The 15,338-nt window shown below is 37.5% G+C and overlaps 1 protein-coding gene across 1 annotated transcript; it reads right to left on the reverse strand.

Moving 5' to 3' along the window:
* Positions 1–9,031: 9,031 nt before the first annotated feature.
* rergla (RERG/RAS-like a) lies at positions 9,032–13,485 on the reverse strand. The gene is made up of 5 exons (XM_079623022.1): positions 13,126–13,485; positions 12,861–12,917; positions 12,660–12,733; positions 11,810–11,958; positions 9,032–10,778 (listed from the first exon to the last, which is right to left on the reverse strand). Exons 1-5 carry the CDS (start codon positions 13,175–13,177, stop codon positions 10,493–10,495), a joined length of 618 nt encoding a protein of 205 aa, XP_079479148.1. The 5' UTR covers positions 13,178–13,485; the 3' UTR covers positions 9,032–10,492.
* Between the last annotated feature and the right edge of the window lie 1,853 nt (positions 13,486–15,338).

A 15,338-nucleotide genomic window follows, 5' to 3' on the forward strand; every position in this document is an offset into this window, starting at 1 on the left:
GTGACTCACATTTCGTGTTCTTTGGATACGCGCGACGAGACGCTGCAAAACTGGAACAACCAATTAGCAAAGCGGCGTAGTTATGTTGCGTCGCGTCACGTAAGATATTTACTGTACAGTTCGCGTCTTGTGCGTCATTTTGTGATAGTTTGCATTATTATTATGAACTATTATTGCACAAAATAACAGAGACAATACACAAAAATTAGGCTACTCAACGCCAAGATAAGTAAAAACATATGGCAGATTAGTACCAGCACGAAAACAAAAAGGATACAAATTAGGAAACATGTAAATAAACCATTAAAATAAATAAATAATCAATAAAGTAAAAGTATACTTAAACGTATATAAAAACCTTTAAACAACACTGGAGTGTTTTGTATAAATGTTAACGCCAAACGTTATCTTAAAACACTTTTAGCACTTAATTTAGCATGTAATATTATTAATACGATATTAATAGTTAAGTAGGCCTAAAGCAGCAAATAAAAAATATATATATTTTACATTTTAATTGTTTGCATAATTTATTCAACAGTTACAGTTATTTTATATATTGTTAATAAACATTTATTTTGGCGTTGTTACGTTAATAAGCATATATTTTAATATATATATGAATATAGCCTATATATAGCTGAATTCCATTTAACTTCCTTTCTCTCAAACAATCTTTCCCTTTCCACATGAGGGCGCTACTTCACCACTGTATATTGTATTACACTGTATATTATATTGTACATGTGCACTGTATATTGTGTGTGTAGGTAGGTCTTTTTAAAATGTTTAGTGTCTAGTTTTCCTTTTTAAATATAAGAAAATAAAAATAAACAAATATAGGCTATATATATAAAAGCATAATTTAAGAAATATTATCGCATAAAAGTGCATTAGCCTATAATGTACCTAATTTCAAATGCCACACCAACGAAATCTGATTTACTAAAAAGATGCACTGTTGACATTCTCCTACATGTTTTTGGTGACTCTTTATGTTCCATTCAAACACATATTAACAAATAATTCCAAAAGCTCTTTGAATATTTCACACGGAACAATTCTTCAAATTTTTTGACCTCAAACCGCTGAAGAGAAATGAACTGAAACAGAAAAGATGAGGATAGAGCATCTTCTCAGTCCCAGTGTCATTAGTGCACACTGCACTAATGGATCAGCCGAGGGTCAAACAACACTGTCCCAGTATCAAAATCACAGAATGAGGGCTACCCACACCTAGCCCAGGTGCGCACACTCCTGCTTTCACATACTGGCCTGAGATTAGAGGAAACTACGGTGCTAACATGTTGCATCTTGGGATTTGAAGGGAATTGTTTGGACACTTCCATGCAGGCTCCAATAAGTTGGACAAAAATGTTGACTTTTATTTAAAAAAATACTGTCTTTCATCTCATCCATCATACCAGCACCTTACAAGTTACAATCAAACTTTTGTGATACCATAGTCCCATATAGTAATCTTGTACTGATTTATCACTAAATTACTTTGACTGAACTTTAACTCACTTAAGCGTAATAATGTTTTTAGAATATCAAATAATCTAAGACTTTCCTTACGTCCAGTATTTTTTTCAGTTTTATGACGGCTAGGTATGCAGAAACTGCACTTAAAAAAAACAATCAGGTTAAAGCATGTCACATTTATCAGTTCTCTGTGATGAGATCACCGGTGTTAGTAAGAGACCCATGCTGAAAACTGAAGAAACCAATAAAATGCCTGATTAGGGCTGACAAGTCTGTGCTTTGATTGAATGAGTCTTATATACAACAACACGGCATATATGCCAAGCTGGTCTGAAAATGGAGCTAAGAAATGTCACACTGGTAAAAATCCTTTCATAAGTCTGATTTAAAAAAAAAAAAAGTTGATTATAGTTGGGGTCAAAGGCAATTTGGAAAATTACACCACTAGAAAATGTAATCCGACCAATGACTCATTTCTTTCCAGCAGTATGTGTCAAAAGGGTCTTAACCGTAACCATGAGAGTAGTACTATGACACACTTATCCACAATTAAACCGACAGCTGAGAATACACATCAATGCTGAGCTATATACCATAAAAACTAGAATAAATCCAAGAAAACCCCACAATAACTGCAAGTACATTTCTAGCTCAGGACGCAATCTTGAAAGTAAAGCTTCCAAAATGCGGTTTTCACTCCTGTCTTAAATTTTTGAGTACAATCAACTTAGATGTTTAAGTTATTTCAACTTAAATTGCATTAAAACTGACTTAAAAAAAATTATAAAAAAAGTTGAAAATTGCTTAACTTATTTTGATGAGTTAAAGCAATGTAAAAACTGTCATAATTTATTGATCATATAATATATTTTTTTACAGTGCATAAAATAACCATTTTGGGTTCTCAAAAGAACCTTTCAGTGAACAGTATTAAAAGAACCCATTTTCTTCTTAGTGTGAAGAATATTTAAATAATATAAAGAAACTTTTTCCATGACTGAGAACTTTTAGTGCAATAGAAAGGTTGCATGGATGTCAAAGGTTCTTCGTGTAACCATATATGGCAAAAGCCAACGTTTTTAAGAGTATAATGAACTACATTGCACAAATACACATATGCTAACATAGGAGGTGAATCTTCTGAGATAGACAAAAATATGCCTAGGACAAAAAAATGCTACAAATCATCTCTTCATGATAATATTCCCCCCTTTTATCAGAGGTGCCGGACACCAATTTCTAAACTTATGTTCCACTTAAGCATTGAACAGACAATGAAACGTGGAAGTTGTCAGGATCAGAGAAGTTGTTCGGTAATGCCAGAAGTGCACTTAGGATGTCACTGGCATTCAGACAAAATGGAAGTCGGCCATACATGTTCTTTCTAAGTGCCCTTAAGTGTTCAAAACACTGCCAACAGTGATTTTACCTCTCAAAAGTGTAGATGAAGTATGAAAAATATAACTACTGATCACTTTGAAATGAATATGCCTTGATTTCATTTATCAAAGATAATCCTATCATGTGTGATAGATTTGATGAATGCGAGGAGGAGCTGATTAATAACATAACCTAAATCAGTAGTTTAAATCTGTGTATGTTAGTACAGTATTTAAAAAGGAGAGTATAAACAGCCCACAGATACACATACAATGGTCCAAACAGTTGGACACTTATTAAGCCACACTTTCAAAACCATTAACTTAACGCTCACATGCAGGATAGTCAAAGCCATTGTCACTTGTGTTGACGAATGACATACCGAGTAACATACTTCTTTTATTTTAGAGCCAATGGTTCATTTCAGAATTCGGATTTCCCCTCATTTACTTTGCGCGGCTCTTTGGAATACTTCATTCTGATTGGTCCAGGGCTTGGACTCGGAAACCGAAGAGATAATCTCTGGCACGTGACAATAGCTAAACAGTCCCTCGAGCTTGCATACGGACGAACATTTTGTTGTAATCTTTCCTTGTAGTCACACAGCCTGTTTTATTAACTTAGGTACTGTAAATAGTATTAAAGAGATTTTAACCTGCGCTAGCGCGTAGATCTGACAAACCAGGCTGCAACCTTTAAAGGCCGCATTCGAAGGCCGAATGAGTCACCGCTGCGCGACGAAGGCTGTCCCAATTCGAAGGTTCCTTCAAATGCAGCCTTGAAATGCATCCTCCATTTCCCGTGACATGAAGGATACAACAGATGGATCCTGCGTGGCCTTGCCTACCCAAGAACTCATTGCAAAACTGCCGCCATTTTGCATCTCAGTTATTATCGATGTAAGCGAATTACCACCAGATGATTTCAGTATTAATATTACTGTAATGTTGTTCATTTTACGTCCTGTTGCTTGGCTGATTGTTTTGCACATTGAAGCGGCAAAAGCTTTAAGATCATTTACAGGCAAATCTTTCATTTCAATTCAAATCAATGTAATTTCCAAGTTTGTATTTATTAGGTGATAAGCTGTGTAACTGTCTCTGATCTCTTATCTCACAATTACAGCTATCTTGTGCGTAAAAAGAGACGAAGGCATGAGGAATGAGGACTATTACATAAATTATTTGTTCTCCTGCGCATTTACAGGGAAGGAGGAAAATTTGTGACAGGAACAAACCGAAGCGTCGAGGAGCCAAAACCAGTCTCCAGATTTCTTTCAGTAAATACCATTATGCAACCAGACATATTTCACATATTTGTTTAATCCAAGATAAAACAAATATAGACTATTCCTCCAATGATAAGATTCAAATTCTTATTAAATTCACAACATAAAATTGTCTGTTGTTTCATTATTCATGTGTAAAACTCTCAGGTATAACACTGCTATTATTGCGTTCTCATTTTCACCTGGAATGGAACATAATATTTTTTTGATGGGTGTGAGTGGGTTGCTATAATCTCTGCCCTGTTGCCTCCCTCCGCTTCGCTATGCTTGTGGCCTGGAGAAGAATGGAGTCCCACAAGGTCTCCTGAAAGTAAACTTTGTGTCCTGAAGGAGACTTGGCAGGAATGGCAGAATTGGATAGGACTGCTCACACTTTAGCTCCAATAACTCTTTGGCCCTTCAACGCACACTTACATAACCCATCTTACATGTTTGGTTTATCTAAACTCCTTTACCTTCATGGAGTTATTTAGGAGACCAAAAATCAACAACGTCTCAGTTCCTCCACCAGTGGCCTTCAGTGAAGCCTCAGCTCAGATCTACAGGCTGCCTGTCTTTATTCTGTTACTCTCTGCTACATTCCCAGCATACCTGAGCCGGGTTGCTGTAACGGGCCGGCGAGTGCCACTGCTCCTTATCTCAGCACACATACCTGCAGTCTGGATGTGTGGCTGTGGCAGTACGCTCCAGTTGCGACTGGCTATCTGTGCCGTCTCTGTTCTTGGTTCCCGTCAGTGTGGTAGTTTAAACGCAGCTGGTGGGGCAAGTCCAAGGTTACCTTTAAACCTGTGTGGCATACGATGTATAAGGGTTTTATGGTATCTGTAAATAAACAAAAAGTGTGCTAACTTTTCAAGCCACTGCGGTGATAGAGCAAGTCAAAATAAAGATACATTTTAGAACTATGTTGTAATATTAAATATATGTAATATCCAAATTTTTAGGCCACATGCACACATAGGCCAACTTTTTAATGGGTCAACTAGCTAAACCTTGACCTCTTGGGTCCACAAGCCGCACTTTCAAGTAATGTAGTATATGATCAACCAACTAAACAAGTTTAAAACAGACGAAGACCCTATGACTAGTTTCAACCAGCTAGGAACCATGTAAAGCCAGTATGTGAACTTATAGCGTCATTACGCTATAAATTTAACAGCACTACAGTTAAAGAATCTGTAATCTCTTCTTGTGTATTCCCCACCAAGCTTTCCATCTTCCTATTGTCATCTAAACACGTAGAAAGCGCATATCCCCGTCTCCACTTTGCGTTCCATACATGTGCGCTAACGTGATAATGTGTCTTAAACAAATCACCCTCCCACTGGACTTAACATATATCAGCTTCACGTGCCACTAATACAACATGCATGAATGCGGCTCACGTGTATTAATGCATTAAATGTGGGTCAATAAAAGTTTACAACAAGGTCCAATCTTTTTGATGTGAAAGCCAAAATCTGTTGCCCTATTCATCCAGACTTAGCTGATTGACAGAATGGGACGCGTTTAAAAACATAACACTATAACATCAGTATCACAAGCACTGGGTCCTCGTGCAGAAATGAATCAAAGAATCATTTTCGCCTGTGCTAATCAGATCCATATGTTAGGCCTTTATTCTGCTGGCCTCATCAAAGAGATTCCAGCCTGCTGCTGCAAAATAATCCCTTGGCCCAGCTATGAATTAGCTTTCAGCTATTATGGTTTATGGTGTGCATGGCACTTTCTTTCCATCTCCTTCTCAGGCAACGTGTTATTTTTGTAAGAGAACACACGCAAGGTGCAGTGACGGTGGAAATAAAAATACAATTTCGTGTCTGTCTTAACATAGCAATTTAGCAGTGTACGAATTCCCACGGCCAACTCATCTCAGTCTGAATTCCAGCGGATGCGCTGTTAATTAATAGCGAATCAGTCCTAGCGTTCATTAGCATGGCTTGTGTACACACTAATGAGTGACTGATTACATCTGCATGATCACTGAGCATAGAGCATGTATCACAAATGCTCACTGTAAAAAAGTAGTACATTTTACAAGAGATTATTGAAGTATGTTTTACAAAAAATACAATTTCAGTCTTTCTACTTCACAATTTCATGCTTAGTCCAATGTTTTACTTGCGGTGTCTTTATAATTATGTGTGCTAATAGTAGCAATTTCTGAGTATAAATTCTAAACAGTTTTTCTTTCTCTCTCACACACACACACACACACACACACGCACGCACGCACTCTCACACACACACACACACACACACACACACACACACACACACACACACACACACACGCGCGCGCGCGCACACGCGCACACACACACACACACACACACACACACACACACACACACACACACACACACACACACACACACACACACACACACACACACACACACACACACACACACACACACACACACACACACACAGATGTTACTTACCCACACAGGTCCATATTTTATCCACAATACATGTGTTATCTAATCAACCACTGAGAATGTGTGTTAAATGCTTTATTTTACACGAAGAAGGTCTCCTCATGGGGGCAGCCATTTTGAGATCACATGACCAGCTGAATACTGCTCACTTGACCTCGTTAACACCCCTGTTATTGAACACTATCACTTGCAGAATTAATGAATTACAGTATACTGTTTATTAATATATAAATATGATGATTAATTTATGAGCAGTGTGAGATTCAGTCTTCAGCACACCTGCTCAACGTCTGTCATTCCCTGTGAAGGTAAAAGACAATATTTCCATCTGTGATGGTACGGTCTGTTGCGGTTAGGTAATTTTGCGTGCCGGGCCGGCCCGGGCTCTTTGCTTTGGTCAGGTGTTGAGATCGCTGTAAATGCAGTGTTTGCCAAGAACACCTGAAGAGGGGTCACGCACAAGTTCACATGTGTGGTTTGGACAGCAAATCTCTCGGAACCGGTTGCTTGCTTTCCTTCCAGCAACACCTCTCTTCTGCTGCTCGTCCTTCCACAAGTTTGCACATGTAAACACACACCACGCATCCACTCGGCCTGCGCCAGATGCTTTCAGTGCCTCTTTACTGGGTGAATGATGATACGAGAACACGCCGTGGTAAACAATATTATTCATTATGTCTCCATTATGACCATATTTAAAGAGGAGGATAAGTCTGAGGTACGACAGCATGTTTGTTTTCTTTTTACCCTGTTGACTGAACAACTAACATTGTACTAAGATGACTAACTGTGCAGCTATTTTTACCCCCCATAGCTAAAACTAAGGGAAGCGTGAATAACAGAAAAATGCAGATGGGTTGATGCCACTCTTATCATGTAATTGTTAAGATGATTAAAATCATAGTCCTAACCCTATCACTAAATTCAAACATGAAATGTTTACAAGGTTTTCAACATAATTCCATTACTGACCAAGAACAAAAAATATCAGATTCAGACTGATGTAAAATAACAACGCCACAAGTAAATTGCCATTTACGTCTCAACCACAGATGGCGATAGAGGCCAACAGTCTGTATCAAAACGGACAATTCATATTTTTTATGGAATTTAGCAGTTATTATTATAAATGATTTATCCATGAACATTATTTTTTTTGTCATCGTAACCTTTAATCAAAATAACTCCCCCTCACACTTGACGACGTTTTTCGGCATGAGGACGGGACAATGTGACACTTGCATGAGATCACAGTGATAGCAAACAACAACGATCCCAATCGATTCCCGATGGACAAAATTAAGTCCTCCGACATTTTTTCTTGTTCGAGAAGCCGTTTCACTCGGATATTCTGTATTTACAAACAGAATAATGAAAATAAAGAGTGCTGTTACACTAAATTCTGCTAGGTTGACAAGCCCGACATTGAGGTCCCACCTATAATGGTAAGCGAAAAATACATGTTTAGGCGAATTAGTTAGACGAGGAGGGATTCACAAAGCATGACTTAAAAGTGAAATTCCCAGCACGTTTAGCTGTTTGAGTGTTTATCCAGGAATCAATACGTGATGACAAGACCCTCATAAGCAAAAACGTTGTGTTTCATATCTCCTTTTGAATCGTTGCTGCACAAACAGCCATCTGCTCCTCTCCCTTATGTTGATAGAGGTTTCTCGTCTTCGCAGGTATTAAACTACAGAGACCCAAATCCACACTTATCCTGACTCAAATATTACGCAGCATTACTTGCTGAGGAAACTGTCTTGTTGGATGTTGGCCAGACGTCCAAAAGGTCAACGAAAAAGCATGATAGCTTGTCTTTGGCCTTGTCGGTTGCCAAAATAATTGAGAATTTGTCTCATCTGTTTGCTTGTGTGTAAACCAGGCCTCAAATATCCCTTACAAAAATAAGTCTACTTCAAGGTTATTTTATTAAGTATAAATGTCAAGTATATATTTAAAGTATACTTTAAGTTGCAAGTATATTAATATCGATGTACTAGTAGTATACTTGTAAGTGTACTTGGGGCTAAATGGGCCCTCTTTTTAGTGTATAAACTAAGTATACTTTTATGTGTAAAAGTAGTAAACTGTGTACAAAACTAGTTTACAACTACGTTTTTCGTACTGCAACTGTAGAGCTGAACTTATATGTATTACTGATAATTTAAATACTTATAGCATATTTTTAGTATATGAAAATACACTTTGAAGTGAACTCAGTAAACTGCTATGTACAATGACTTTTCTGTCAATATAAGTCAAGTATACTTTAGTGTAATTTTAAGTATATTTCTGAGAAGTACATTAAAAGACTGAAAGTATACTTTCTCATTTTTAGTTTAAAAGATGTAGCCTAAACTAACAGCACACTTGAATAAACTTATTTTTTGTAAGGGTACCTTCAGAACAATCACAATTGATTTGGATTTTTTATATAACATTTTTTATTTTGTATATTAAATATTTTTTTCTGTAGAAAATCAGATGTTGAATGATGTTGTGGATGACGGGATGTTGATATGCGGTTGTTCTGGCTGTTTTTTTACTCAATTAACAACTCATAGAATGCATAGTATGCACTACACGCTACATCATATTCATCACATTGTATTTTGTAGTATGTATTAGTAGTATCCTACTACTTGTATGTTTCTGTAGAATGCTTTCAGTGTACAGTAACATTTTTGTGTGCATGGAATAACCACCTTTTGACAAACATACCATAGTATGCAACCAAAGCACACAGCATAGAATACTGGATCCCACAATGCAATGCATCCGACTTGACCGTCCATTGCCAGTGTGAGGAGGAATGAACCACAAGTAACATCAATTGATCTTTAATAGCATCCCTTTAATTTTTAAACAGTTTTAATAGTATTACTAAATAGTAGTAGGCTACATAGTGCATACTGTGTATTCTATTACACACATTAAGGACATTGAAAGTAATTCGCATTTTGCACAATACTGCATGTACTATGTATCTGGTCATTTGTAGTACAAATTAGAACAAAGAGTGACCCGTCGCTTTTTTTTTTTTGGTGCCTTTCCAAAATCCAAAGACTTTTCCAAAGTCTGTTCTACATTATCTCCTGACTGTAACATGCAAACTTGCTACCTGAAGCAATTCAGTTGCACAACATTCAAGATAATGCTATTCCTGGTGAGCATCTCAGATAAAGTATTCAATACTGCATACCGATCACTTATGCTCTGGACATAGGTCAGTTGTTTCCCAATTTTGTGGAAACAAATACATTTAGATGTAAATTCCTAGAAGATGAAAAGATGCTTGCTCAGTACGGTATTACGAGATTTCAAAATCCATAAACGACACCATTGGTCAGTCATTGCTGGCATCATACATTAAACATTTGATCAACAACTACATAGCAAGCTAACAATATTTCACACCTTTTTTTAAATCTGCTGTTTAAACATCAAAAGAAGTGATTAAAGAAACATGTAAGGCAAAGAATAGAGATGTGCACAGACGTAAAAAAATAGGTTATATTTTGCATAAATAAAATTAAGCCTATTTTAAATGTTTTGCATTGTGACGATTTATGTGTGACAATTCAGCACATTTTCTCATTACCACAATGAGAAATTAGTACGGTAATGCGAATTTATGAGGTAATTGTGCTTAAATGTCATGAAAATATTGTTGCAATGCAAAAATCATGATGATCAGGCTTCATTTTCTTTAAGCAAGGAAACACTTTGTTTTCGTTCGACTTTGGGGTGAAATGTGTCCATGTTCTCGATGTGTTTTGTGAGATGCACCCGGTAATGACTGTGTGGCCAAGACAATAAGCGGTGAGGAACTATCTAAACAAGTTGGATGCATCTCATACATCAGTCCTGCAACAATTGTCCAAGTTCGTCCTCAAACCGATTTCCGCCGTTTTCCGAAGACGTTGTTGATGAGTTTGGCCATGGACTTTGATCCGCTGGGGCGACGGCGGCGCTCCTTGGCTTTGCCTCCCAGACTGGCATTGCGCACCATCTTTGAGAACATGAGCACCACCTCCTGGTAGTGCTCCGCAGCGGACAGCTCGTAAAACTGGCAGCGGCCCTCTGACGCCAGCCTCTGGCCTTCCTCCCGGTCCACCTCACGCATGTGGCACAAGTCCTGCTTATTTCCCACCAGGAAGATCACAGAGTCCGTGTCCCTGGGGTCAGAGGAGTAACAACAGTACTTAGGATGTTTCATTGTTTGCTACAGTTTGCCAACTTTAATCAACTTGCATATGGGATGTCTAAATTTCTCTTAAAAAGCCACCAAATTCAGAAAAAAAACATAATTTTTCTTTTGATTAGATGAGTCACCATGAAATCAAAATGGACAATTCTTTAAAAAAAAATTTTTTTTTAATGGAATATTGCAGTGTTATTATAAGAGATGTATCCCTGCGCATATATATATATATATATATATATATATATATATATATATATATATATATATATATATATATTCATGCACCCTTTAATTAGAATAACCTCCCCTCCTTCTTGCAGTGACATCTCTTCTCTGAGGACGCGATGTTACCGGCGCGAGGGTGGGGCAACCTGTCACTCACGTCACATGAGATCGACCAATAGCAAACCACAATCATCCAACGATCCAATCAATTCCTGATGGACAAAATCAAGTCTCGCCCTACATTGTTTCTGCTTCGATAAGCCGTTTCACTCGGATATACGTCGCAGAAGGGAAGAAAAGATTATCGCAACTTCTGTTTCATGCTGACTTTAAGAGAAGTTTCATTCGATTGGCTGGTGTTTCTCCTTGCGTTTGGCTCTGCTTAAATTCATTCACTATGACCAAAGTAAAAGAAAAAGCAGGAAAATTCTAAAATCGCAATTCATTTAAACGATGAAAATACATTATGAATTGAATAAATCTTAATTTAAAACACAAGCCTATTCAATATTCCACCTATTTCTGTGATAAAGTGAGTTGTCCAGTGCATCTACTTCATCACTGAAAAATTCTCAATAGCCAAGGATAAACTAAAAATAGATATTTTTCATTGAGTCACCAGCTCATCCACCCATCAACATCACCCACACAGTCAATTCAACAAGCTGGTGAATTATAGACACCCACATAAGAGCAACACTCGTACAGTATACGGACAGAAATAGGCACATCTTCTGCCGCCTGAGGATGTTGTTGTGAACTTAAGAGATCCGTTACCTTTTAGTCCCTCCCAGGTGTAGCTCTCGGATCAGGTGCACCATGGCTTTGGCCGTGAGGAAGGAGGAACGATCGCTGATGTCGTAAATGACCACGAAACCGTCAGCCCAGTGGATCTGCTCATTCAGAGTGGATTTCCCCTCGCACGGCTGCAAAGAAATCACACATGCAATGTCTTTAAAGGAACATTGCAGGCTCGATACAAGTTCAACTCATTCTACAGCATTTGAGGCGCAATGCGGAGTACCACAGAAGTTTAAATGCAAAAATCTAGAGCACTTAAAATGAAAGTGAACAGGGCCGATCTGTAAACGTTAAACTACTCACGGTTTCAATAGTATAACCACAAGACTTAACTGGTATACTTGATTTTAGAGTGGAAAAACCACAGCAATATTCATTTAACTAACTTGGGGGGGACCCCCAAGATGGCATCCAATCACATAATGGGCAACAGGACTGATTAAATAATTGGATTTTATCAAAGAAGAAAACACGGTCTTCCTCCTAGACTGTATTTACCTCATTTTTACCACATTAATAATATATATAAAGCTCAAGAGGACAGGATACATACTAAAAGTTTTTGGTGATGCCAGGTCTCTGGGAAAAGTCACGACTAGTAAAGTGTACAAGAGGCGCTTACATTACAATCCATGTATGTATACAATATATTTTTCTTAGCTTACAATGAAATTCAGTCTACCTGTTCAAACAGGCAAAGGTTAAGTGATCTTAAAGAAAGATCTGTTATGTCACTGGAATATGCAGTAGCGCACTAAGCCACAAGACGCTTTATGAAGTTATTGCCTTGATAACTCCAGCTAGTTACAGTTAGATGTCCACATACCTGAGAACAGGGGTCATACAGTTCAAGATTGAGCTGTCTTCCATCAATAGACATGCGCTTTCTGTAAATGCATTCTGCGAAGGCAAGAACAGATCACATATCAGACGCAGAAAAAGATCCCAGCCTATACCTCATATGTTCTGTACACTTCTCCAAAGCAAATGCACCCCATAAACAATAGGAAAAAAATATCACACATACCTGATGATGATGCATACTCTCCAATGAATCGCCTGGTTAAAAATCGAACAATAAGTGCTGTGGATGTGAAGAGTACAAAAGATGAAACATACAAAACACACACACAAGCACATATACAGTATGTATGTAGCCTATATAAAAATATTACAAGTTTAAGTATTTTTGTAAATATTTTTCTAATTTGCATTGATAAAAAACGAAACAATAGGCTATTCAATGAAGATGATAAATTAAGTATTTAGTTAAATAAAAAATATAAATATACCTGATTTCCCGACACCATCGGATCCAAGAACTGCAACTTTTATGTCATTCATTATTTTTCGCAAAAACGCGTCCAGATCTCAAAAGGAATGAAACTCAAACGCGTCTATCCAGTTCAACGCACGCTCCACATTTCAGTCACTCTGACTGGCACGCTGTTAAAAAAACACCGGAGATCGAAAGTGAGAAGAGACTGGTGCATCCTTTATACCCTTGTTGATCTCGCGCAGGTGTTCGTCAGACTCGTATGGGTTTGAAGCGCGCCTCTCCAATGTTGCTCAGCGCGAGCATTATGAGGATCCTGACGTCACGCTGACGCAAGCCACAGCTGGAGCCAAAACTTCGCAGGCTGGGTGTGTGTGTGTGTGTGTGTGTGTGTAAGGGGTTGCTCTTTGTTGCCATGTTTTTGCCACTTTGCTTTTGCATTTGATTAATGGTTCTATTTGTTTACAAATATTCACCAACATTCTGTTCTTGTATGAGATATTAGAAAACCATTATGCTACAAACCAATACACTATAAACATGAACAAGGATCATACATCAGTTTTCAATTATTATGCATGTAGGTTTACCAAACAATTAGAGTTTTATAAAATATGAATAATGGATTTAATAAAAAAATAAAACAACAGTTTATACTGTTGTCCGGATGAGATATTTGTTTTTAATGTTTTTAATATTTTAACAATGAGGGAATAATAGAACTCTAAACTTGGTTAAGATAGTTATCTGACAAAAGTAAAAAAAAGGCAAACTACAGCTCCAGGTTTTATTTTAATATGTAAAATAATGCATAGAAAAACAGGAAAAAAGCACACATTGACTACAACATAATCAGTTATTAATATTTCATTGGTTCACTCCTGTTTTTTTTTTTGCATGTGTTCATAATTTATTTGTGTGACAGGCTTGACAAAAATTGTTTTATTGTGTTATCACAAATAAAATACAAATCTGTGCACTCCAAGCATAACTGACACACACACACACACACACACACACACACACACACACACACACACACACACACACACACACACACACACACACACACACACACACACACACACACACACACACACACACACACACACACACACGTAAACGTTTGACTTTGACTATGTATATACATAAAAACATGTGGTTTAAATCACAACTAGTTGAAGTGTGAATGCAAGAATAGCATCTCTTCAGAAATAACAAATAGCTGCACTAACTGTGAGGTCTGTGGGTGTTGTTTTGTGTTGTTTGGATCTTCACTCATTGAGTGTATGTGGATCTGTTACATAAGCTGCTGGTCCCCATAATGACTCACACATAATAAACATTCACCAGGCGAATGCCGTTTAAAGCAAATCTGCCACATTATCTCAAACAGAGGTTTGCCTATCAACAAGTCAATCGGATGGGCCGAGAAACAAATGCATATTAATTGCATTTGAGTTTGTGTGTTTAATACGGCTGCTGTTTGTTGACCGTCTGAAAGAGCAATGCAAGGCCAAGTGGATCACTTATCAAGAGCTATTAAACTAGCAGAATAATCAGCGATACCAGAGCCTGGATGTGTGATTAGAGGCTGCCGTGCCATCAGATTCATAATGCGAACTGCAGACAACAATAAAAAAAAAAAACTCAGAAATAGTCATTGTGTTTTATATGCGTGATACAGAAGAAAATGAGATGTTGACTAAATCATATGGGCAAAATGTTGACTGAATCATACCTGATCTTATGAAAAAGCAAAATCAGATTACCATGCATGCTGTACATTGTTTTCCTTCCTTCTATATTTTTCTAAAGCAATCTCTCTTTTTTTAATATGAGAAATGGGGTGTAGGGCCCTGATTGCCAGATACTTTTTCTTGTGTTCTTTCCGCGGAGCATTAATCAAAGTGGATTATACCTGAATCTGGTACACTTGATTCTTCTCAGATCTACATATGTGAAAAGCACTAAAGGCCAATCAGCTGAGGTCAGCCTGGAAACCTCTCAAAGCAAAGTTTAGCTGTTTGTCTTCAAGAGTGCGCATACAGGACATGGAAAATGGTGACCTGTTTGTGATTATAATTGTTTGCTATTTGAACAGGACATCTTGTTAAATCTATTGTCAAGAAATATCGTTAACAATGAGCTACTTTGGTGTTGCGACACCACAAAAGCATTTCATTTTGACAGCCACTAATATACAGGGATGAATTTGTACATTTTGGT

The sequence above is a fragment of the Phoxinus phoxinus genome, assembly GCF_949152265.1.
Source record: "Phoxinus phoxinus genome assembly, chromosome: 9".
Classification (NCBI taxonomy): domain Eukaryota; kingdom Metazoa; phylum Chordata; class Actinopteri; order Cypriniformes; family Leuciscidae; genus Phoxinus; species Phoxinus phoxinus.